General features: G+C 37.3%; 1 protein-coding gene across 3 annotated transcripts in view; it reads right to left on the reverse strand.

Moving 5' to 3' along the window:
- Positions 1-3,755: 3,755 nt before the first annotated feature.
- Positions 3,756-27,949, reverse strand: part of LOC134382649 (cytochrome P450 2C9-like) — a 45,895-nt gene continuing 21,701 nt past the window's right edge. For all 3 annotated transcript variants that reach the window (XM_063103369.1, XM_063103368.1, XM_063103370.1), the window contains 4 exons: positions 20,494-20,635; positions 17,575-17,762; positions 5,593-5,734; positions 3,756-3,937 (listed from right to left, as the gene is read on the reverse strand). In XM_063103369.1, coding sequence (XP_062959439.1) covers positions 3,756-3,937; positions 5,593-5,734; positions 17,575-17,762; positions 20,494-20,635 — 654 coding nt within the window. The remainder of the gene's footprint in view (positions 3,938-5,592; positions 5,735-17,574; positions 17,763-20,493; positions 20,636-27,949) is intronic.

Here is a 27,949-nt window from a genome sequence, read left to right on the forward strand (position 1 = left end):
GGTGCACAGAGATCAGGGAGAAAATGCTCACTGACAAGGGCTCCACCAAAGTCAACAAAAGCCTGGGGATTCATTTCTCGAGGCTCAAGATAAATTGCCGCTTGGGCCATTCTTTAGCTCAGCCCTGTAACCTTCTGTCTAGAAATCACAAGATTTTCTTCAACCACTCGAGCCCTCCACATATGATCATGAACTTTCAGTTCCAGCAATGAGTTCACCTCTGAGAAGATTAAGTGTTTTTTTCCATCTATCCTTTGAGACCTTTGAATCTCTTTCTGGTCTCCAGCTCTTCATATTCACAGCTCATCCACAATCCACAATATGAGGTAAAATCCGAGATGCTTCCCTTTCTCTGTTGATAAAGCTCAGTCATGTCATTTCCTCCCCCCTCAAGACGTCGATCTGCCCATTTGATTGGGGCTTCCTCAGTCTGGACGCCTTTATGGTGGCCTGTCTGTCAGGTGGACTATTTTCTTTCCTTCTTCAGCTACATTGGTATACGACAGATTTGTCTTGCTACTTTGAAGATTTAAATGCACACTTGACTCTGAAGCCTCCCTCTGTGTCCTCCTAAATCCTTTGCTGGGTCGTCAACATTCCATCCCTGATTCCACCTTATCAGCCATGTTTTCCCCCCAAGGGGAGCTGCCAGAATTTTGACCTTGAGCTAATGTCCTGCAGAGAAGTTGCCTAACTCTCACACAGGCCTTACAGGTAACTGTGGAGACCCGGAGTCTTTTGTCAGTTGCTCACAGTAGTTTTAACTGGGTTTTAGCTCTTTCTGCCTGTGCGTCTATGAAATTGTTTTCATCTTTCCGAGCCTTTATCTTTCTTGCAGGAGTAGACATCAACTGTTCTTGCTCTGAATCTTTTTAGTACAATGTTATGCTGCAATTCACATAATGTTCCTCAGTACAGGTGTAAACATGTCCAGGTCACCAGGCACTTCTGTGCTGGCATCTTCCTCCAATCCAGGATGAAATTTGCTGAGAGCATTACCTTTTTGTACATCAATGCTGAACTGCAAGTGGCCTGATCCTTGTCTCACTGTGGAGAAAGGCTTTCTTTGACTGCTTAGAAAATTCTGCCTAAAAGCAAGATAGGAGAGCACACCTGAACTATCCCAGCACTTTTCACCATTTCCCAGCCTAAAAGCAAGATAGGAGAGCACACCTGAACTATCCCAGCACTTTTCACCATTTCCCATTAGTATGCAGGGACAGCAAGACTTGGTGTTTCATTATCAGTGGATTCTGCCATGAAACTCTTCAGCATCACGTGGTTTCTTTACAAATGCAGATCTCATGCAGGATGAAGTCCCTCCATATTAGCCCAATCTCCCCAATCTCACGCAGAGGCCCCTGCAGACACTATAGCCTTTTTGAACACATTACACTGCAGAGATCACTGAGCTGGGTTCCACTGGGAACCAATCTTGTGCCAGGAAACCAGAGCTGACCATAATACAATTATTGTAGTAGAGGAAAGTAAACAGGAAATAATAAACACAGTAAGAGTTAATAGCATAATATGAATTAAATTGGAGGACATTATGCTAAGTGAAATAAGCCAGTTACAAAAAGACAAATACTGCATAAATCCATCAATATTAAGTACCTAGAGTAGTCAAGGCCATAGGGACAGAAAGTAAAAAATGATTTCCAGGGGGTGGAGGTGGGGGACAGGGAAATGGGGAGTTGTTTAACGGGTACAGAGTTTCAGTTTTATAAGATGAAAATTGTATAGAAATGGATATTGGTGATGTTTGCACATTATGAATGTATTTACTACCACTGTACTGAACAATTAAAACAGGTAAGTACAGCCTTGTAACACAAGGTTTACAGGATCAGATCCCTGTGCTGTCGAGCTGCCAAAAATAAAAAAGAAAGAAAGACATATATGGGAACACAAACAAAAATTTTAAAATAAATAAAATATTTAAGATTGTAAATTTTGTTATGTGTATTATACCACAATTTAAAATACTGGGGAAAAAAGAATTAATAGCAAAGTGGTTAGCAACCTCTGTTTTCCACCAGATTGCCCTGATTCAAGTCTTGCCTCTGCCACTTACCAGCTGTGTGACCTTGAATAAGATACATAACAAAATTTCACCTCAGGTGTTTAGTGCTAAAATGGACATAATAATAGTGTGGTAGGCTGAATAATGACCTCATCCCCCACCAAAGATGTCCATGTCCAAATCCTTGGAAACTGTGAACCTCTAAATGTTACTTTATGAGGTAAAAGAGACATTGCAAATGTGATTGTGCTAAGGATCATGACATGGGCAGAGTATAGTGGATTATCCAGGTGGGCCCAGTGTAATCTCAATGATCCCTATAAGAAGAAAATAAGAAGGTAAGTGTCAGTAGTAGAAGATGTGATACACCAAGCAAGAGATCTGTTCCTCTAAGAACAGATGCAAAGAAGGAGTCATTTTTATATACTTATTTTTTATTATGAATGTTCATGAGGTACAAAGCTAATTGTCACCACTCGTACCCATGATGTGAGGACCAGATTCACACTGGCAGCATACCTATTACCAGAAATTACTTTTGTACCCTGTGTCTCCAACCCAAGTAACCCCCAACCTCCCTCCCCCTCCCCTTTCCCTTCCCACTCCACTTCGTAGCCCTAGGAATGTTCCCTCCTTCTGTAAGACCATCGCACTACTGTGGTCTTTCTTTCTTGCCTTCCTTCTTTCTCACAGAAGGAGTCATAGCCAAGAAACATTGGTGGACTCTAGAAGCAGAAAAAGTCAGAGAAATGGATTATCTCCTAGAGCTCCTAGGAGGAACCATATCTACTGACACCTTGAACTCAGCCCAGTCCAGCTGATATTGGACCTCTGAACTCCAGAATTGTAATATAATCATTTGTATTATTTTAAGACACTAAGATTGTGGTGACTTTGTTAGAGTAGTAATAGAAACTAATATAAATACTATCTACATCCTAGGTTTATAAGAAAGACTAAGTAACATAAAACATGCAAAAGACCAAAAACAGTGCAAACGGAATCAGCCATCAATTGATGCGGGTAGGTGTTCACAGACGGGAGATTACAAGTTTTGATAAGACACTCAGGATAGTGTAGCCCCCATTGAGAATCTGACTGTATATTCCTGTACAAGACTTCCTGTCTGACCACACCATTGCCAACCCTTACATTAATACATTTTCATTTTCCAATCAAGAAGGCTTAAAATGTATACGATAGATTTTAATTTGCCCTTTTTATTTTTTTCATGTTTAATAACATTTTGTATTTCCCCTTTGTCCCTCTTTGTGCTTATCATGATGAGGACCAGCATGGCTTCTTGGGACAGTTCTTGTTTCTTACCTACATTATGCATAGAAGAATGAAAGGCTGCCCATTAACCTTACAATTAATAATGCTTTATATTTAGAACACGCACAGAAGAAATGGCTCTGAATTAGGGTATGATAACCATATTTCTGTGTTTTATATGACAATATTTTAATATTTTCATATTAGATAAGTGGTAACATATGTGGTGGTGAACACAGATGATAGAGAGTATAGGAAATAGGTGCATTTGTGCAGGGAAACTTCAGAAACTCTCCTTAATGAAGGACGGGTGTTCATTTGATCTTCAGGTAATGGGAAATGTGAGAAAAGAGGTCAGAGAAGGAAAACCCAATAGTAGAAGGAGGTGGCCAATGCCCCAGAGGAGGGAAAGTTGCAGACAACAGCACAGCAGCAGTGGACAATCTGCCCTTCTTCAGACAGGATTGAAGCAGATCTGGTATGATGGTGGCACAGATGCAAATCCATTGGCAACTGGGGTGGTATCAAGGTCCTTTGGATCAACCAGAGATTTCAGGTTAAAGTTCTGTAAAATGGTGGTCAGGAACAAAAACAGCTCCATGCGGGCAAGGCTCTCTCCCAGACAAATCCGTTTTCCTGAAAATAACAAACACAGAGGGTGGTAACTCCATATGAGGAACTGGGATTGGGAGAAACACTGCATTTGTGGTAGGTACACATGGAATACGCAGTAACTGATGACAGATTCAATGGGTGGGTGGAAAGGAAGAAGGAAGGATAGCTGGAAGGACAGTGGAATAGAATGATGGATGGAAGAATGGACACCTAACATCTATCTGCCTAATATCTGATCTGATCAGGCACTCTTCATTCAACAAATATTTATTGAGTATCATCTCGATGCCCTTCATTAAGTATTCTCAGATTATAACTGCTCTTTTGACATTTCAAGTTTCCATCTATATTTTTCAAGAAACATGCCCACATTCTTTTGTTTCCTGTTTCGACTATTATGTTCCAGGATCTTTCCTCCATTCTTCATACCCTGTATGCTCAGCTCTGGCTGTACACAATCTTCATCAATCTTGAACACACTATGTAGTTTCAAGTTCTATATCATGCTAGTCTTTTAGACTAAGATGCACTTTGCTTGTACTACATTCAGGGCCTAGGTCCTATTTACACCCTTTGTGATTCCCTCAAGCAATAAAAAATTGCCATCTCTGGGATTCCTCAACATTATATTTATGCTTCAATTGAAGCATGGCTCACCTGACATCATAATTCCCTACTTATTTATTTTTCTATTGTGATATAATGTGAATTATTGAAGGGAGATCTCTGTCCTTGTCATCTTGTTATCCACAGTGCCAGTTTTAAAGCAGGCATCAAAAGTCATCCAGAGCCCATGGACAGAGACTCAGCATACACATTTCAGGATTTGAGATCACAGTTTCCAAGATATATGATCATGACTGAAGGAAGGGTAGGCTGCTCTGGAATTATGGCAAAGGATCCTGCCATATTCCCAATATTTCTCTGACCCTGTCCTTATTTGGAAAAGTTCTGATACCCTAGATGTAGAGCAAATGTCCTGCTCCTGTGGTTTATTACCTCCTTAAAAAGGTCCTGCCTCCTCTTCTTTCCATTCTCTCTGACCCCTTTGAGGCAGCTCTAATGTCATTTCTGCTATTAGGATGTTGCTTACTCCATTTTATGCCTCTTTGTGGTTTATGAGAGAGCATGAAGTAGGCAGCTTCTCCGCAACCCTGAAGCCTCCCTCCCTCTGCAGTCCTTGCTTCCCTCTCTCACAGCACTAGTTCTATTGGAATTCAATGATCTCTTTACTCATCTGCCTAACTAACTCAGAAGTGAGCCTCTTATAAGCCATTCTGAGCTTGAGGGAACTGAGGAACACTATGGAGAAGACACTCAAAGTTGTGGAGATAGAAACCTTTCTCATAGCTGGTTAGGACTGTCTACAAGAGTTTCACCTTATAAGAGGAGCTCTAGGGTGCCTCAGTTTTATATCAAGAGGCAGAATTCAATTGTCCCATACTCTAGCTTTCTGAATCTGGAAGAACTGGGTCAACTTCCATGAGATTCACTCATGTGGCCCAACAATGAGGATGTATTATGAGCAGGAATAATGTGTGAGTATTATGACTGGTGCTCCTGATCATGTACAAAAAGCAACTCTTCCAGCACCAGAGGAGGCACCATGTGAGTTCCAACTGATCCCCAAATCTATCTCGTACCCTGACATAGAAATGGTAGTGAATTTCTATTACCTGCTGAGAAAGGCATGAAGTAGTCACTTTTCTTAAAGTTTCCACTCTCATCCAGAAAGTGGCCAGGGTCAAACACCTTTGGGTTGGGGAATTCCTTCTCATCATGCAGCACAGATGAAAGAGATGTAAATATGGTTGTGCCCTGGAATAAACACACAATGATAAACTGAGTGATAGATAATTCATGGAGCTGGAAGAAACAATGATTATCACTTACTTGAGTGTTTTTTAATCTATAGATGAGGAAACTCAGGTCCAAAAAATGGCATTTTCAACCAGACAGACCAATTAATAAACAGGGATGAGTTTAGGGCTAGTGTCAGAAAATGTTCAACTGTGGCCTCCAAATTGATGTAGTGGACACATTGATACTTGGGTGCCAAGCTTTCTGAATCTGTTCTTCTTATCACGTTTGGACACTTGTGTATGTCCCAACTTATTGCTCTGTTTCATTACTACATTTTTTCTCATCTCATATGTAGATTATGGTTTTAAATGGAAGTCTGTGTTGACATTTCTAAAGTCCAAAGTGAGGGACCTCAGGAGGTGAGAGCAGTCCCCACATACAGCTGGCAAGTGTGTGGGGCACCATTGCATTTGTGGCCCTCAGCTGCTGCAGATCCTGCTGCCACATGGGTAGTCTACCACTGCTGCTGCCACAGCCACCAATGTTTGCAAGGGCAGCCTTCCAACACTAGCACCACAAAAGTGTCTTGCCATAACAGATACTGCCACTGCCAACACAACAGTCACCACTGCCACCACATCCACAGATACTGTGCTGCCAGCCTGCCAACCAGTCCAATGCACTGAGATATCATCAGCAGAGACCAGGAGAAAAGGTGAGTGAGTGCGAACCCACAACCTGGTGGCCCAACCCACAAGGTGATTTACAGTGCCCAAGACAGTAGTACACCTGGGGATGGGAGGTACATGTGTAGCTCACATGAATGCCTTGATCCAGAGAGACACACAAACCCAAATAGACCAGTTCATTAGTTGTAATAAAATATATCATCCTAATGTAAGATTTTAATAATAGGGAAAACTGGGTGTGGGTTATATGGAAACTCTCTGCACCATCATCACAATTTTTTTGTAAATCTAAAACTATCTTAAGTAAAAAGTTTGTTTTAAAGAAGGTAATAGAAATCTTTAAAAAAATGGACTTGCTTTCCTTGCTTTCTTGATTTCTTTTTCTGTTAGAATGCTACTTATTTCAGGGTGTTGATTTTGTATCTTGCAGCATTATTGAAATTGTTAATCAGACCTGAGAATTTTTTTTGCTGTTTTTAGGTTTTTCTGAATATTGGATACATCATCTGCAAACAGAAACAGTTTGTCTTTGTCTTTTCCAAAATGGATACCATTTATTTCTTTCTCTTGAGTGATTGTTCTGGCTAGTACTTCCAATACTACATTAAATAGGAGCGTTGATAGAGGGCATCCTTGCCTTTTTCCTGTTCATTTGGGATGATATTGACACTGGGTTTATCGTATGTGGCTCTTATTGTTTGAGATATTTTTCCTTCCATACCTAATTTGCTGAGAGCGTTTATCACGAGGGTATATTGAATTTTGTCTAATACTTTTTCTGCATCTTTTGACAAAAGTATATGGTTTTCTTCCTGCATTTTGTTGCTGTGATGTGTCGTATTTATTGACCTGGATATGTTGAACCATCCTTGTCTCCCTGGGATGAATCCCCGTTGATCATGATGTATAATTTTTTGATGTGTTGCCGTATTCTGATTGTCAGTATTTTGTTGAGGATTTCTGCATTTCTGTTCTTCAGAGATATTGTAGTTTTCTTTTGTTGTTGTTGATGTATGTTTGCCAGGTTTTGTTATCAAGGTGATGCTGGACTCCTAGAATGAGTTTGGGAGAATGGCTTCTGTTTCTATTTTTTGGCATGGTTTGAAGAGAATTTGTGTTAATTCCTCTTTAATTGTTTGGTAGATTACAGCAGTAAAGCCATCTGGTCCTCAGCTTTTCTTTGTTGGGAGACTGCTGATTACTGCATCAATCTCTTTGCTCATTATTTGTCTATTCAGGTTTTTTATGTCTCCTTGGTTTGGTCTTGGTAGTTTGTATGTTTCCAGAAATGTATCCATTTCCTACACACTTTCAAATTTCTTGGCATATATTTGTTTGTAACAGTTTGTAATGATTCTTTGTATTTCTGTGGTATCTGTTGTAATGTCTCCTTTTTCAGTTCTGATTTTTACTGTTTGGGTGTTTTTTCTTCTTCTTTTTGTTAACTGAGTGAATCGTTTGTCTATTTTATCTTCTCAGAAAGCCAACTTTTGTTTCATTGATCTTTCATATCTTTTTTTTTCTGTATATCATTTAGTTCTGCTCTGATGTTAATTATTTCTTGCCATCTATTAACTTTTGGATTGGATTGTTCTTGTTTTTCTAGTTCTTTGAGATTTAGTGTTAGGTCATTCATTTGACCTTTCTATTCTTTTGATGTAAATGTTTGTTGCAATAAATTTCCCTCTTACTACTGCTTTTACAGTGTCCTACAAGCTTTGTTTTGATGTGTCTTTATTTTCATTAGTTTCAAGACATTTTTATTTCCTTTTTAATTTCTTCTTGAACCCATAGATTTTTAAGGAGCCTGTGTTTAATATTATGTATTTGTATAGTGTTCAAAGATTCACTTGTTTTGATTTCTGGTTTTAATCTGTTGTGTTTTGAAAAGATACTTGACACATGACTTAGATTTTTAAAAATTTGTTGAGAGTTAATTTGTGACCTAACATATGGTCTATCCCGGAGAATGCCCCATGTGCTTATGAGAAGAATGTATATTTGCAAATTATACATCTGACAAAGGATTAATATCCAGATTATACAAGGAACTGAAACCACTTTACAACAAAAAAAGTAACCCAATTCAAAAATGGACAAAAGATCTAAATAGGCATTTCTCATAGGAAGATATACAAATGGCTAACAGATACAAGAAAAAATGCTCAAAACCACTCAGCATTTGGGAGATGCAAATCAAAACCACACTGAGATTCCATCTCACCTCAGTTAGGATGGCTAACATGCAAAAGACTGTGAACGATATGTGCTGGCAAGGTTGTGGAGAAAAAGGAAATCTCATATATTGTTGGTGGGACTGCAGAATGGTTCAGCCTCTATGGAAAACGGTAAGAAGTTTCCTCAAACAACTGCAGATAGATGTACCACATGACCCAGCTATCAAACTGTTGGGACTATACCGAGACAAATGTTAATCTTCAAGTTGAAGGTATACTTGTTCGCCAATATTCATTGCAGCACTATGTACAATACCTAAGAGTTGGATCCAACCCAAATGTCCATCATCAGATGAGTGGATAAGGAAACTGTGGTATATCTGCACAATGAAATACTACACTGCTATAAAAAAAAGAATGAGATACTGCCATTTGAAATAACATGGATCGACCTAGACAGAATTATATTAAGTAAAATGAGTCAGGGAGATAAAGAGAAATATCACATGTTCTCACTTATTTGTGGGAGCTAAAAATAAATTAATAAATACACAAAAGAATTTTGGCAGGGACAGAAAGAAGACACTACAAGTTAAGTTGATATGGCAAGTGAACAGATATGAGGTTGTTGAGAGGGAGGGAGGAGATGGAGGACGGAGGGAGATTTCAGTAATGGGCCACAATAACCAACCACATTGTATATTGACAAAAAACAAAAAGTTTGTGCTTCTCTACTGATTTGTTGCCAGGATGATCTGCAGTACTGAGAGTGGTGTTCAGATCCTCCACTATTACCACATTGGGATATATGTCTTTCTTTAGTTCTAACAGTCTATGCTTTACATATCTGGGTGCTCCAGTGTTGGATGCATATATATTTATGATTGTTATGTTTTCTTGCTGGATAGATCCCTTTATCAATATACAGTGACCTTCTTTGTCTCTTTTTGTGGATTTTTGTTTAAAGTATATTTATCCAACATAAGAATAGCTACTGCTTTTCTTTTGGTTTCCACTTGTGTGGTATATCTTTTTCCAACCCTTCACTATTATTCTGTGTGTCTTTACAGATGAGGTGAGTCTCTTGAAGACAGCATATAGTTCTGCCAACATTTTAAACCCAATCCCTGAGTCTGTGCCTTTTGAGTAGGGAGTTTAATCCACTTACATTTGGGGTTGTTATTGAGCAGTATTGTTTTACTCTTGGTATTTTTGTTGAGATGTTTTAAATATCATTTGTTCCTTTCTACCACTTTTATAATTCATCCTCTATGTTTGATTTTTTTTTGAAGTGCTAAGATATCATTTCTTCTCTCTGCTGCTGTGGTGGCAAGCCATGCTTGTGGTGGAAGAAGCATTAGTGGCAGTTATTACGGACCACCTCCATTGCAGCAGTTTGGGGTCTCCCTGCCCCAGTGGTGGTGATACATCTGCCTTCTGTGCAGTTGGGGGTTAGGGTAGCCTGGGGCACTTCCTTGACTTTGGCCTCCCTATCAATGCTGCAGTACTCCTCGTATCTCTTCTTTGCACGGAGGGGGATGGTTGAAGCCTGCTTGAAAGACTTCCCTGCCTTGGACCTCACTGTGGCAGCAGTAGAGCTCTTGTAGATTTAATTATTTTTAAATAGAAAGGTGAGGAAAAATTTTGTTCCCTAATTTTATTATTTTCGTGTAAATGTGGCTTATAATTTTGTTTTGCCATTATTCACTTGTATATTTTTAAATATGTACATAAATACATAAATCTTTCCTTTAAGATACAAAAGGAGATGTATTCAATACAAAAGTTATTCAACCAACTGGAAATTCATAAAGGAAAAGAAATGAAGCATGACCATTACTCAACTCCATTCATAAATATTAACTGGAAATGGATCACTCATCTAAATGTAAGAGCTAAAATGATAAAAATTTTTTTAAAGTAAGGATAAATCTTAGGGATCTTGTGTTAGCAATATTCTTTAGATAGGACCCAAATGCACAAATCAACCTCACATCACTGCAGAAGTTCTACTGGACAGTAATGTCTTATATTTGGCAATAACAAAAAATGGCCCATGCAAAATCCAGCATTCCACCTGATATTGTATAACACATGAAGTAAGAATGTTTAGATTTAAAAACAAAAAGAAAAAGAATATTTCTTGACACATAAAAACCTTTTGAAATTTAAATTTTAGATATGAGAACCCTGTGTTCCTGTAAAGCAGCCATATAAGAAGACCCTCACAAGATATGATCCCTGGACTTTGGATTTCCCACACTCTAAAATTTTTGCACTGCCAAGTGATGCTGTGATGCTCAGTCAGCTGCAAGGCTTTTGCTTAGGAAGAGCCACCCAATTCCTGATGACTGCTCCCTGAAGAAATGTGGTTCCTCCTGACCAAGTATTTTTTATTTTAGGAAATTTTACAGTTCAAAAGACAGATTTAGGATACAGGCCAGGTGAGACCTCACTCCCAAGAGGCCCACCCTGCTGACTCTCAGACCCTAAGGCTGCAACAGGTAGCTGAGCAACCATCACTCTGATACCAAAACCAAGCAAAGATACAACAGAAAAAGGAAACAACTGGCCAATATCTTTGTTGAATATAGATGCAAAAATTCTCAATAAAATACTAGCTAATATAATACAGCAACACATCCATAAAATTATACACCATGACCAAGTGGAATTCATCACACGAAGGCAAGGTTGGTTCAACATATGCATATCAGTAAATGTGATACACCTCATCAACAAAATGAAAGACAAAAGCAATACAAACATCTCTACAGTCACTGAAAAAGCGTTTGACAAAATTCAGCTTTCATTTGTGATACTCTCTATAAATTGGGTATAGAAGGAAATTATCTCAACCCAATAAAAGCCATATATGACAAATTCACTGCCAATATCATACTGAATGCAGAAAAGTTGAAAGCTTTTCCCTTAAGAGCAGGTACAATACGAGGATGCATACTCTAGCCACTCCTATTCAATATAGTGTTGGAAGTACTATCCAGAGCAATCAGGGAAGATAAGGAAATAAACCGGATCCAGAGTGGAACAGATGAAGTCAAACTCTCCCTGTTTGCAGATGATATGATCCTATATATATAACAGCCTAAAAAATTAAAAAAAATATTAGAGAGGATAAATGATTTCATCAAATTGTAGGATAAAAAATCAACACACAAAAATCAGAAGCATTTCTATACTCTAACAATGAACTAGTAGAAAAAAAATCAAGAAAGGTAGCCCATTAACAATGGTTACCAAAATAAATAAATAAATAAATAAAATCCTTAGGAATAAAGTTAACCAAGGAAATGAAAAATCTCTATGAAGAGAACTACAAATCACTGCTGAGAAAAATTTAAGAGGACAGAAAAAGATGAAAAGACATCCCATGCTCTTGGACTGGAAGAATTAAAATTGTGAAAATATCCATACTACCCAAAGTGATCTACAGATTCAATGCAATCCTCACCAAAATTATGATGACATATTTCTCTGAAATGGGAAAAAACAATTCTAACTTTCATATGGAATAAAAAGAGACCAGAAATAGCAAAAGCAACACAGAGCAAATAAAATAAAATAAAATAAAATAAGAATAAAGCCAGAGACATAACACTACCTGGCTTTAAAGTATACTACAAAGCTATAGTAAACAAAACAGCATGTTAAAACGAACAAATGAATGACTGGAACAGAGTAGAGAATCCAGAAATCAATCCATACAAGTACAGCCAACTGATCTTTGACAAAGGTACCTAGACTACACACTGGGGAATAGACTGCCTCTTCCATAAATGGTGGTGGGAATATTAGATATTTATATTTAGGAGAATGAAACTAGTCCTGTAAATCTCAGCAAATAAAAAAATCTACTCAAAATGGATTAAAGGGTAATATCACATATTCTCACTTGTTTGTGGGAGTTAAAAATAAATAAATAAATAAATACACAAATAAACTGGGGGGGGGGAAGAAGACACAACAATCACAATTCCTTGAAGTTGATATGACAAGTGAACAGATATGAGTTTGTTGGGAGTGAGGGTGGAGAAGGCAGCGGGACAGAGGTTTAGGTAATGGGCCACTGTAATCAACCACATTGTATATTGATAAAATAAAATAAAATAAAATAAAATAAAATAAAAATGGATTAAAGATTTAAATACATGTCCAGAACAATAAAACTCCTTAAAAAAAACATAGGGGAAATATTTCAGGAAGTAGGATTGGGTACAGACTTTATGAAAACAACCCCAAAAGCACAGGCAACCAAAAAGGAAAAATAAATAGGATTATATCAAACAAAATCCTTCTGCACAGTAAAAGAAATGATTAACAGAGGAAAAAGACAAACAGAGTGGGAGAAAATATTTGCAAAATATGAATCTTACAAAAGACTAATATGCAGAATATACAGGGAACTCAAACAACTTAACAGCTAAAAACCAAGTAACCCAATTGAAAAATGGGCAAAGGAGCAGCATAGGCATTTCTCAAAGGAAGATATGTGAATGGCCAATGGACACATGAAAAAATCCTCAACATCACTCAGCATTCAGGAAATGCTAATCAAAACCACTTTCAGGTACCATCTCACTCCAGTTTGGATGGATAATATCCAAAAGAGTATAAGTTACACATGCTGGCAAGGATGTGGGGGAAGAGGGAAACTCCTACATGGTTGGTGGGGATGCAGAATGGGGCAGCATTCATGGAAAATTGTATGGAGGTTCCTCAAGCAATTACAGATACATCGATGTTATGACTCAGAAATTCACTGTTGGGTATATACACAGAGGAATGGAAATCATCATGTTAAAGTGATACCTGTACTCTCTGTTTACTGCAGCAGTATTTACAATAGCCAAGAGTTGGAACCAGCCTAAATGCCCAACGTTGGATTAGAGGATAAGGAAAATGTGGTATATCTACACAATGGAATACTACTCTGATATATATACATATATAAATAAAATGAAATACTACCAGTTGCAGTAACTCGGATGGACTTAGAGAAAATTTTATTAACTAAAATAAGCCAGGCACAGAAAGAGAAGTACCACATTTTCTCCCTTATTTGTGAGAGGTAATCAAAATAAATAAATAAATATACAAACAAATAAATGGTGGGAAGAGGAAGATGACACAACATTCACAACAATTCCTTGAACTTGTTAAGGCAAGTGAACAGATATGATTTGATGGGTGGGGTGAATTTTAGAAGGAGGAGGAAAATGAGGAATTGGTAAAGGGACACAAATATCAACTACATTGTATACTAATAAATTAAATTTTTTTTTCATTTTCATAAAATTGGGAACATAGTCATTCTCATTTGTTTACACAGTGTCTGTGACTGCTTCCATACTACAATGGCAGAGTTCAGTAGTGCAACAGAAACCGCATGGCCTGCAAAGTCTAAAAATTTCCTTTCTGGTCCATTAAAGAAAAAGCTTACTAACTTGTGTATGGGGCCATTATCTCCACCTAGATCAGTGCCTTAGCCTCTGGCATAAAAAAAGTCATTTACCTGATTTCGAAGGAAGGAGTCAGTCATGCAGTGTTGCATATTTCTATAATGGGCTGTCCAAGGCAGAAGGGAATGGATGGCCTTGGGGATCTGTGCTCTTTAGGTTCAAAAGCCACCAGAGTCTGCAGGTGCCACCATGCAAAAGAGTGAACGGGTGAGCTCAGCAGGTGTGACCCTCCCTTCAAGCAGCCCCCAAAGCTGATGCAGTGGATGGGGGATCGTGTCAATCCCTGCCTGATTCTTCAGTCTGTTTACCATTTAGGTTCTAAGAGGAGAGAGAAGTTTCATTGGTATTACCCTCAAACCCCAATATTAAGAAATATAGTTCTTTGGTGAAAACACAGTGGAATGAAGTCTTACTCTTATACCTAATCTGTAATCATCAAGACAAGTCTCATTACCTCTTGGTAGAGGCATCAATTCCTTCTTCTCCATGGCATGACATTAGTAAATGCAACCTTACCAATTTCACTACTTTTTTTTCCCCATGAAAATACAATGTTTACTTACATTATTTCTAATTTTAAAAATAACATGCTGTAGCTTCAATTGGAGTAGAGAAGCTTGAAGCATAGCAACAAGAACTTGTAGATAAATACAGAATCCATGTGTTAGAAGGCACCGTAAAGCTGTTAAGAAAAAAGCTGGTCTCAAGATTTCAGAGAGGAGAGAACCAAAGAGAGGTAAGCTAACACCTATAGTCAATTTTCAACTGTTCATATCACGTTCAATGATGAATCAGTACAGAAAGTGTTATATCATTAATACTGCCTATGAGAGGGAAATAAAATTCTGGAAGAACATAAACATCATCTGAAACTGCATTTTTTATACATAATCCCTGGCATTTAGGTATTCATCCAAAAGTTTTACTCATTTAAGATACAACTAAGTGTCCACAAGCAGAAGAGTGAACGGAGAAGAGGGTAATGGAAGCAGGCACACGTTAAGGATCATTTCTCACCCAATTTTGTGAGGCCAGCATTACCTGAGCAGAAATCTGTCAAGAAAATTTTGAGGAAGAATAATCATAGACTGAGGGGGCTTCCAATCAAGATGTTGGAATAGATGGTCCCCAACATCACCCTTTTCCCTCAAATCAACCTATTTACAACTATTATAAGCCGACAACAGCCAAGCTAGGGCCACTAGAGCTCAAGGGATGAGGAGGAAAGACCTATGGAGCTCAAGAAGGCAGGAGAAGCTGCAATGAGAGAAGGAAAGGACCACTCCGACTATTTTGAGCCCTGGCTGCTTCAAGGCTAGAGCTGCTGAGTGCACAGAACAAGAGTTGGCAAACCCGCAGCTGTGCATGTATGAAGTTGCTTGCAGATGGCAAGAGAGGAAAGGGCCTTGGGGGCCCCCAGGCCACTAAGACCACTAACAGTGTTCCTGTGGAACAACATAGGAGCAAAGGTCCACAGACAAGAGAAAAAAGGAGCCACTTGCCAGGGACCAGCAAATGGTCACATTTGCAAGGGCCAAGCAAATGGACCACCCCAAGGGAAGAGTTTGGAGTGCAGGTGGTGGGGGAGATGGGCCCAATGAGGAACATTGGGGCAAATCATGGACAGCTGTCCTCCAATCAGCACAGGTCCACTAAGTGTAGACTGGTCAGGAATACAGAATTGCAGGGAGTGCAGTTTTATGAAAAGACTCAAGCCCAGACAAGAGTTTCTATACAGTTCAGGTCTACTGGAACTCAGAAGACCAGGAAGTAGTTGTAAGGTCAACAGTTAAAACCTGAGCTGCACAAAAAGCCTTCCCCAGGGAGTTAGCAGCAAAGTAACTTAGGTCAACTACAGGGCTCAAGTGCAGGTCCCCACAGGAAGCTCACCCTTTCTAGAAGTAAGCAAAGAACAACAGATTAGTTCCAGTGCAGAGTTTAAGTGGTGGGAGCAGTGAATAATCCAACACAGAAGTGAAAGAAAAAACAAAATATCCAGAGATCAGAGACAAAGTCTGATATTAGCTAGTAATGGTCTAACACCACCAAAGAACCGGAAGAACACCTGTAAAACCTAGAAGGATGGGAAGGCCCCTGGGCTCCCAAGCCAGGAGGAGGGGAGGGCCATTGGCCTCAGACACAACCCCCCAACCACCATACCCAGCCCAGTAATGATCACCAGGTTGTCACCAGAAGCACCCTGGGCTCCCAAGCTGGGGCAGTGTTGGGTTGAGGGCCTCAGCCATGGCCCCCCAATGTCCACAACCAGCCCAGTGACAACCACTGAACCACCACAGGAAGCACAACTGGCTCTAGAGTCAGCAGGCAGCACATAACCCTAGCCACACTGCCCTAACATCTGCAACCAGCCCAGCAACTACCAGCAAGCGACCACCCAAAACCCCTTGGTCACCCTTGACAGAATAAGGAGGGTGCCATGGGCCTCCACCAAGCCTCCCCTCCTTCCTATTCCTCCCATCCTATTTCCTTCCCCCTTCTTCTCTCCCCTCTTCACAACTGCTCTGCAACAACATTTTAGAATGTAAGAAAATAAAAATATTAGTAAATACATAATTTTTTTTAAAAAGAAAAATCAAAGACTGAAAACTCTTATAAGTATAAATAAAGAAGCCCCCAAAATATGGAGCAAATCATATCCAGCTGTGCATGTACTTATACTATGTACACTTAGTGAGGAATGGGAAGCTATCATATTCAATCCTACCAATATATGAAGAGAATCAATAGAAAAAATTAGACACATTTTCAATATAAAAATTATAAAAATAACAGAAAATGATATACTTTCATAATCTGATAAAGAATAACTGCCAAAATGTACTTAAAAATAACGTTCTCAGTATTGAGCTATTAAACCCCCACCCACTATCACCAGTCTCCTCAATGCTATCCTGGAAATCCTGGCCAGTGAGATAATGCAAAAAAGAGAAAATAAAGACACAAGAATTGGAAAATGAAATAAAACAAGTATTAACTCAGATAGCAGGATAATGTACATAGAAATTCAAAAGGAATCTACAGGAAAAATATTAATAATGATTAGTAAATTTAGTGAGGTTTGTGGGTATATGTTCATCAGTATAATAAAATCTATTATATTTATATATTCCAGGTACAGAAAATGGAAGAACCACAAACCTAACAAAAGATTTGCAAGGCACTTCACTGAAAACACAACATCACATCCAGTGTTTTGGGAATTTGACAAGCTGATACTTTTAATTAATACTTATTGGAAAATGCAAATACCTAAGAGTAGCTAAAACAATCCGAAAGAAGCAGAACAAATTTGAAAGATACAGTACCAGATACCAAGATCTGTTACGAAGCTTTTGAGCCCCAAACTGTAAACAGCATAAAGTCCATCAAGCTACCACATGTATGAGTTTTGCTCTTCTCTCATCTTGTGTTGGTAGAGGATTGGAACCAAACTGTGACTTTGGGAACTTGAAGAACACTGAGGTACAGTGTGTGAGAAACAATGTTACCTTAGGGATGTAGTAGTTTCTGAATTTAATGTCACATGTCACGGCATGGGGTAGGTTGGTGGGAAGGAGGTTAATGTATCTCTGGATCTCATGCACCACAGCATCTGTGTAAGGCATGCGGCTCCTGTCCTGCATGCAGGGACTCCGGTGTCTGCCAACCACACGGCCAATCTCTTCCTGGACTTTAGCTGATAAGACACAAGGAAGAACTGATGGAAAAGGAGAAAAGTGGTACATTTATGGTAGCAATTCAGGATTACATGAAGTATTATGAAAGTGTTCCACCAGCATTATAAACATAAATTATAGGGGCAGATTGCTATAATACAATAATATAATTGTGCCATTAATTAAATCTGAACATACATATATAAGCATATACATTAGTAATGCAAATAGAAACGATAAAATGTTTGAAAATATTGTTAGCATATATTTAAGTCAAGAAAATACTGTCTTGCAGAAAGAAAAGCAGGAATCAGATATTAATTTTATTTCAAAACAATTATATGGTGCTTAAAAAATTAAATTCAGGATGGCTGGTTAGCTCAGTTGGATAGAGTGGGGTGTTAATGCCAAGGTCCAAGTTTCGATCTCTGTACCAACCAGCTGCCAAAGAGAAAAAAGTTAAAAAGAATTAAATCATGCTAAAGTACTTATTTGTAATGTATGTATCTGCGCATGTTTATGTGTCCGTGTGTGTCTGTGTGTGTGTGCAGTTAACTATGGTACTGTCTTCAAATCCCCACTTCCCAGATGTGGCCATTTCGAGCATTCTAGTAGTTTCTTCTAAACATTAGATTCGTATTTCTAAAGAACAACTCTAAATAAATAACAACTCTATTTCTCTCTTATCCATTTTCAACAATATTAATCATTTTCTGGTATGAGAGAGGAGAATTCTAATCTCCATCTCCACCTCATATCCACACACAGATACATAAAAACAAGTCTCCCCACTCTATTTTCTAGAATATATTTAGGCCACAATTCAGGATATATCAATATTTATAGCACACATGATCCCCTCTATAGAAATATGGTTCCATGGTAAGACCACTGAGATAACAATTTTTTTTTTGGCATTTTCATGGACTTAATCATGTCTCTTTTTTTCTATTCATAATTTTGTTTCCTGAGTTAGAATTATTTCCAAATACTCAAGCAGATGTTTGAAACTCCTAGTTACAATTTCCTAATTACTGAAAAACCTCATAAAATCCATCACTTCTCTTCTGTTCTTGGGGTCTGCCCTCACACCTGCATTGTCCACCTGGTCCTTTCTGAGGTGGGTGGTTTCTAAGCCTGGTGCCCAGAAGCCTCCCTGACAGTCTCATTCTCCTAAGTGAGGCCTCCTGATCCCTGGAGCCCATAACTTACTCTGACTTGGTTTCAGACATTTGGATGGAGAACATTCTCCAGTATTCTTCTGAAAAAGGAAAACGAGGGGGTAATGTTTTGGGCAAATGTGCAGGTTGGAAGATACCCTCTGTTCATGAATTAATGAGCTAACAGTTACTCTTGAGAATTCTGAAACTGTTATAAATCCTAATCCTTTATATATGATCTGGTAGCTCTCTGAATTTTTGTTTAATTTTCTTTTTAATACTGGTGCTCTGAAAATTCATAACCCTGTACCCTGGGAAGGATATTTTCATTTCATTCACTGTGCTGGACAAATGGAGAGAATTTTCAATTTAGATGGAAAAATACAAAGATCTCTTCTCTAGAGCTGTGCACTCTCTGAAGGGTATGTCTGGCTACTGAATTTCCAGAAGCAAGATGGAGAGTAGTGCTAAGAGTCTCTGAATTCAAGAAGAGGATTCTTATGAAACTTTCTTTTCCAGCCCCACATCTCACTCTTTCCCTGTCACTGCCCAGTGTCCCCAGTATAGGGGTTCTCAGACTCAGTTTCTCTGAAGAGTGAGCCTATGTTTTCCTTGAGGGAAAATCAGTTACTGGATAAAAGGATTCGTGGAGGGAACATGGGCAGCGAGAGACTCTTTCTTCAGCTTTATTCTCTACCTTCTCTGACACTTGCAGCTTCTAAATATAGAACCTTGTGGGATTTTAGGGACATTGATTGGCTTTTCTTCCGTGATATAGCTTCCTCTTCTGACAATTAGGTTACAACTTCATCCAGTTTGCTGAGTTAGTGATCACCCTTCAATCTGCTCTCTGTGCTTCAAAAAAATTCTGAAGACTTCTTGGCTGCTTCCTGCACTTCTCTCCACCGACATTAAAAGGACTAATCCTCATTTGTAATTCGGTTATTGCCATTTCAGTGGGATCCTGACATGGTCGGGGGCAAAGAACATGTTTTTTATCTGCCAAATAATGGGAACTATTTAAAGATAAATTTTGAAAGTAAAATTATTTGTATATCTTCTGCCTAAGCAGAAACACCTTTCTTATGACTCTAAATTTTAGATTTCTTCACAGGCTGGAAATTATCTCAGGCAGCATCACTAAATTTCTAGAGTTTCCACTTATGTTTCAATAAGCAGAGTTTCCGTTTTTCCTACCCTGGTACTAGAACACCGAATTTGTACAATGAGGAAAGGTATTTGCAAGAAGGTACCTATGTTAAAGGTGGCCTTTTTGTAATAAAACCAACATGCAATCCAGGCAAATTGATGCTGGCTCTACCTGCCATGCATCACCTCCCATAACATCCAGACATGGTACCCGAGCTTTATTGCTTTTCCTACTGCCATGCTGCCTTCACTCCTCTCAGTCACCCTCCTGTATTCTGCAAAGATGCCCCATTTTATCACATCCTTAAATTGGACATATTACCGCTGGTAGTACAGAAGTTTAATAATGAAGCCTCTTTAAGAGAAACAATGTGGAGGACACGAGCAGGGTCTTCACAACATCTTTGCTGAAATTCACTGTGCTCCTCAGCTATGTTCTTACCTGTGACCTCCGGGTACTTCAGTAGGAGCAAGAGTCCATATCTCACGGTGGTGCTTGTTGTCTCTGTCCCAGCTCCAAACAAATCAGATACACTGCATACTAAATTTTCAATAGTAAATCCAGAATGCTGATTGTGTTTTTCCTAGGAATGATTTGATACAATTACCTGACTACTTATTTACAAGCACATTTAACTACACAGAATCCCAAATAACTCACATTGCTGTAAAGGTAGGCAACACAGAAACTGGAAAGTGTGGAGTTACAAAAACTACTGCATGGTATAGCAAAGACTATGGATCAATTGGCCTGAACTTCATTTCTTACTCCATTATTCTTTGCTTGCCAAAAACTTCCATTCATGGGACTCTTTGCAGCTAGATGAGCCAGGCAGCAAAGTACATTCCCGCAAAGCTCTAAGTAGAATCCTTTTGGTGCTCCTTCTCTATTTTCTCCCTCTCACGTAAAACACAGGTGCGAAGGAGGAGGTAAAGTGGACATCATCTTGGGATGTGAGGATTTAACCAAAGAAATGAAGCCTACATACCAAATATGGTGAATAAAAATGGAAGGCACCTGACTCTCTGATACTTCAGGGCTAACATGTTATCCGTACATTGGCCCACCATGAAAATCCTTCTCTTTGAAATAAATAAACCCACCATTTATTTAAACCATTATTAACCAGATTTTCTCTTATTTGGAAGCAAACACAATCTTAATTAATCAAAATGGGTAAATTAAGGTCACAGCATACAGATGTTATAAACCTGAAATTAGAAGGTGAACTCTCTTCTTCTGTCAAAAATTGACATAAATTCAATATTGCCTGCAGACTCATCATGAAATTGAAATTGTGCTAAAGCTAAAATGGAAGCATAATCTAGAATGAATTATAGGAAAAGAGATTGGGGTCACAAAGACAAGATGGGGCCAGCATTACTACCAGTAGTCCAGATGGGAGAAATTGGGCAACTTGGTACAGGGAACAAATGCAGGAATAAATAGGATATACAAATTAAAGAGTCATTACTGCCATGAAGACAGAGAGTTTGAGGTGCTAACTGCCCATAAGGGATAAAGGAAATTGTAGGAGTAATGCAGATATTTAGGCTGAGTGACTAATGAATGGAGTTCCCATGAATAGAAATTTGGGTGAGAGAAAGCCATGACAAGGATAAGAAAGTTTGGTTTAGAATTGAAAAGATGATATGACACAGAAGTGACAACAAGGGGGCAATTTTAAACATAAACTACAGAGGATCATTTATATTCAAAAAATATTATTTTCTAACGAGTCTGTAGGCCAGCATTAAATTAATAATGCTTTTATAATCTACAGGTGACTATGACACGTCTAATGTTATTTAATCAGCACCATGAAGATTAACTAACCCCTCTCAACACATACCCTTGCAAGACAAAGAAGGTCATTTTCCACAGTAATGTCGGCTTCACACAGTATTCTAAGCTCATCAAGTTCAAATTACTCTTAAATCAGAAGAGAAGTAGTGCACTCACAAACCAATAATAATATTTCCATCTGTTGAAGGGCATTTGGAGATTTAGGGGTTACATGCACATAACCTATCATAATTAAACAAGACTATATACAATAATGTTGAAAGAAATAAATAAAACCTAAATAAATGGAAATACATTTGATGTCACAGACGGAAATCCTAATGTTATGATGGCATTATGAGAGTAATGTCACAAAAATGGTAAATCAGGAAGTTCAGCAATGAGTTCCTCCACAAAAACAACCAGTGACCTTGCACAATCTGTATGAAGAAATTATTTGGCGAGTCTGGAGTCTAGTCAAACACTTGCAGCATCTAAGGAATGTTTGATGAAGAAAGAGGTAAATTTCAGTAAATTAGACATCTTGTATAGAGGCTAACATTCCTCTGTGGTGGGAAGTTTGGTGGTATAGTGTACTATGTTGCTGAGCAGATTGCTGATGCTAGACTGGGCATTAGAAACCTTTTCCTTCAAATGGGTAAAGGGCCACAAATAGCAATGATAGTGTATATTACTGAATATAATAATTATTTTGATGTGAGCATCACATATTGCACACGAGTATTGATGCTCAATTCTGTACACCACAGATATGTACAATCAACTTTGTTACAATAAAATTTTTAAAAAATCACAATCCAAAAAAAGAGAAACATTTTTTTCCTTCAAACATCAGCATCGTGTCTTTTGATTGCTGATGGGCTGACACAATCCCCATGGGCTAAAGCAATTTCCCCAGTGTCATTGGATTTGGGAATTTAAAGAAACAGAATGACTTCTGTTCTGTTATTTTGCTATTGGATCCAGGAACTTAAGGAAATTTGTGTCAGGTCACTGATTGACTGCAGAGGTAGCAGAAAAGAGATTCAAGTGATTATACATAACAAAAGATACAAAAATAGTTTGAAAAAGTCACTAAATAAAGTGATGACTGGAGCCTTCATCAAGGAACAACAGTAATTGCTGGAAGTAAAAAAAAAAAAAAAATCTTATATTCAGAGTTGACATGACATATTACTATATACTAAATTTTGAGTTCTTTAAAAAGTACAGAGCTACCAAGAAGCAAACGTAGAAACAAAACAAACAAGTACTATGGCCTATTAAAAGATAAAAAAGAAGAATTTGGTAGAAATCATCTCTAAAGAAGCCCAGAAATTTGACTTACAAGATAAAACCTTTAATAAATGTCTTAAATATCCTCAGAATATTGGAAGAAACCATGTACAAGGAACTAAAGTTATTGGGAGAATACCGAATTACAAAGCCAGGAATTTCAACAATGAGAAAGAAATTATGAAACGAAACCAAATGGAAATTCTGGAGCTAAATATACAATAGCTGAAAGAAAAAAATTTACTAAAGGGGTTCAACAGCAGACTAGAGCAAACAGAAGTAACAAATAGCAAACATGAGAATAGGACAACAGAAATTACCCAGTTTCAGTAGCATTAAGAAAAACAAACAAAAAAATGAACAAAGCCTAAAGGACCTATGGAAGTCCATCATGTGTATCAACATACACGTTGCAGAAGCACTAGAGAGTGGAGTCAGAAAAAGAGGAGAAAAATATTAGAAGAAATAATGGCTAAAAACTTTCTAAATTTGATAAAAGATCTGAAGGTATATATCTTCAAGCTCAATACAATCCAAAGAGGATAAAACCAAAGAGACTCATACAAAGGCATATTTTAACTAAAGTGTTGAAAACCAGAGATAAAGGGAGGATGTGGAGTGCAGCGAGAGAAGTTACTCAACCTGTACAAGGATCCTCAATAAAATTAATAGCTGAGTTTTAATCAGAAACTATGAAGGCCAGAAATCAGGGGAAGAATATATTTAAAGCGCTGACAGAAAAAACCAGAAAACTAAAGATTGTATTTCTTTCAAAACTATCTTTACACAATAAAGGAAAAATTAAGACATTTCAGGATTTTTCAAAAAGCTAACACAGTTCTTCACTAGTAGAGCTCACCTTCAAAAATGCTAAAAAAGACTTAGCTTTCAGGCTGATTAAAAAAAGCCAGTAAACAATAAATCAAAGCAATAGTAATATAAATATCTCTGTTGAGTAATTATATAAGTGTATGTAAAAGCTAATATTACTATATATTTGTATTAACCCTCTTTTTTGTTTCTATATGATTTACAACAATAATTATAAATCTATGATTAAAATGTATGACACACAATGTATAAGTATGTAATTTGAAACAACAACACAAAGGGGGAATGGCGTATGATGAGATCATAGCTAATGTATACAATTTGAAATGAATTTGGTATCAATTTTATATAAATTCAAACCAGTAAATTATTCTTTATTATTATTGAAACAGAATTGATTGTACATATATCTGGGGTAGAGCACTGAATATGAGTACCAGTGTGCAATGTGTGATAATTATATGTAATCAGGATAATTAGTACATTCAACATTATACAATGTAGTCATTTTCTGTGGCCTTTGCCAATTTCTCACCAACCTCCCTCTCCCTTCCCATTTCCCACATCTGGTGGCCTTGGTTCAGTTCTCTCATTTTGAAAGTTCAATGAATTATTGTGATTGTTGTATCTTTCTTTTTTTGTTGATGTGTTCATTTTTTAACTCCTACTTGTGAGTGAGGACATGTGGTATTTCTCTTTCTGTGCCTGAATTATTTCATTTAACATAATCATTGCTAAGTTCATCTCTGTTGGTTCAAATGATAGAATTTCATTCTTTTTATGGCTGAGTAGTATTCCATTGTGTATATCTGCCACCTTTCCCTTACTCGCTCATCAATAAATGGACATTTAGGTCGGTTCCAATTCTTCGCTATTGGAAATAGAGTTGCAATAAACATAGGAGTGCAGGTATCCCTTCAACGTGGTGATTTACATCAAATCAGTATAAGATATATAAGATGTTAACGGTAATCCACATGGTTACTATTAAGAATAAAACTTAAAAATATACAGAGGTAGAAATCAAAAGTGAATCAAAACATTTCATTAGAAAAAATGATTAAGCAAAGAATAAGGCAATACTGGAGGAATTGAACAAAAAAGATGTTAGGCATATGGAAAGATAGCATTACAGGAGAAGTAATTTTTTAATATGGCTAATCACTTTAACTGTAAATAAAATGAACTTGCCATTTGTAATGCAGATACTGAAAAAATGGATTTTAAAAAACACTTTATGCTATCTACAGGAGACTCACTTTATACCCAAAGACACATATATACTGAAAGTGAAAGACTAGAAAACAACTTCCCATACAGATTGTAACCAAAGAGAGCTGGGATGGCTATACTAATATCAGACAAAATGGAATTTAAGCAAAAGTTGTTAAAAGAAGCAAATAAGACTGTTCTATATGAGAAAAAAGTGAATTCATCAAGAATATATAAATTTATAATGTATTTACCTCACTCAAAGAACCCCAAATTATATAAAACAGACATTGACAGAATTAAAGGAGCAAATAGACAGTTCTACAATAATAATGAGAGACTCCAATACCCAACTTTCAATAATGGATAGACCATCTAGACAGAAGATTGATAAAGAAATAGAAGTCTTGAACAACACTAAATATTAACTATGCTAACAGACATATACAGAACACTTTACTCAACAACAGTAGAATAAACATTCTTCTCAAGTGCACATAGAACTTTCTCCAAGATAGACCACATGTTAGGTCATAAACAATTCTCACCAAATTTGAAAAGATCAAAATCATACAAACTATTTTCTCTAACCACAATGAAATGAACCTAGAAATCAATAAGAGAAGAAAATTGGACACTGAAAAACAATCATTTGAACAACCAATGGTTACGGAAGAAATCACTGGGAAAATTATAAAATACTGAGAGATAATGGAAATAAAAACTTAATATACCAAAATAATGTTACGTGACAAAAGAGGCTCTAGGAGCAAAATTTATAGCTATAAACATCTCTATTAAAAAAGAAACAGCTCCAATAAAGAACAAACTTTAGAACATAGGAACTAGAAAAAGAACAATGAATTAAACTCCAACCCCACAGAAGGAAGCAGAGATAAATGAAAAAGGGAACACAAAAACAAACACAAAAAGAATTTGTAAAACCAAATATTGGTTCTTCAAAAAGACTGACAAAATTGACAAACCATTAGCTATACTGGCTAAGTAAAAGAAAGAGAGAAGACACCAAGAACAAAAATTGGAAATGAAAGCAGAGATATTACTACTGATTTTACAGAAATAAAAAAGATTATAAGAGAATACGATAAACAGTTGTGCACCAACAAATTAGATAATCTAGATAAATGGAAGACATCCCAGAAACACACAAATTATCAAAACTGACTCAAGGTGCAATAGAAAATGAGAACACACAACAAGCAAAGACGTTGAATTAGAAATCAGAAATTCCCCAAAAAGGTAAAGAACAAAATGACTTCACTGGTGGATTCTACCAAAAAATTAAGAAAGAATTAAAATTAATCTTACTCAATTCTTTAAAAAAATAGAAGAGGAGAGAATACATTCTAACACACTCTACGATGCTACCCTGACACAAAAGCCAGATAAAGATGCTACAAAATAAGACCAGCATCTGTTATGAATATAGATGCAAAATTCTCAACAAAATATTAGTAAACCAAGTCCAACAGCACATTCAAAGTATTACACACACATACACGCACAGAAACCTATACAATCTGGTTCTTAAATGGGCACAGGACTTGAATAGAAGTATACAAATGGTGAATGAGCACCTGAAAAAAATGCTGAATGTCACTAACCATTAGGGAAATACAAATCAAAACCATAGTGAGATACCACCTGACCCATTAGCAGAGCTTCTATTAAAAAAGAAAAGACAGAAAATAACAAGTGTTGGTGAGGAAATCAAAACCCTTGTGTTCTGTTGGTGCACATGTAAAATCGTGTAGCCACTGTGCGTGCAAAACAGAGTGGCAGTTCTTCAAAAAGTTAAAAATAGAATTACCATATAATTCAGCAAATTCTACATCTGAGTATATACCCCAAAGAACTAAAAGCAGAGTTTCAAAGAGGTATATGTACAGCCATGTTCATAGTGGCATTATTTACAATAGCCACAAGGTAGAAGTAACCCCAGTGTCTATCAATAGATGCGTAGTATATACATACAACGGAATATTATTCACCCTTAAAATGGGAAGAATTTCTGACACATGCTACAACATAAATGAACCATGAGGACATTATGCTAAGTTAAAAAATCCAGTCCCAAAAGGACGAATACTGTAAGAGTCCATTTTTATGAGATACCTAGACTATTCAAATTTATAAAAATAGAAAGTAGAATGGTGCTTGCCAGGGGTTAAAGGAGGGAGAAATGTGAAGTAATTGTTTAACGGGTACAGAGTTTCCACTCTTCAAGGTAATAAGAGTTCTGGAGATAAATAGTGGTTGTGGTAGCCCAAAAATGTGAATGTGCTTAATACCATTAAACTGTACACATAAAATGGTGAATATAGCAACTTTTATGTTATGCATATTTTGCCAAAATTTTAAAATTTAAAAAAAAGATTATATATGAAAACCAAGTGGTGTTATTCCTGGAAATGCTAGGATGGTTCAACAAGAAAATTACTCAGGGCTAGCCAGTTAGCTCAATTGGTTAGAATGTGGAGTTGTAACTCCAAGGTCAAGGGTTCAGATACCTGTACCAACCGGCCACTAAAAAAAAAAAAAAAAAAAAAAAAAGAAAGAAAGAAAGAAAATCAATCAGTACAATAGCCATATTATTAGAGTGAAGGAAAAAAACTACATTAGTATCTTAATCGATGCAGAAAAAGCATTTGACAAAATTCAAAACGCTTTATGATAAAAACACTCGGAACACGATAAATACAGTGGAACTTCCCTATCATGATAAAACACATTTATAAAACTTCCAAAGCTA

This window comes from Cynocephalus volans, chromosome 7, assembly GCF_027409185.1.
Source record: "Cynocephalus volans isolate mCynVol1 chromosome 7, mCynVol1.pri, whole genome shotgun sequence".
NCBI classification, from domain to species: Eukaryota; Metazoa; Chordata; class Mammalia; order Dermoptera; family Cynocephalidae; genus Cynocephalus; species Cynocephalus volans.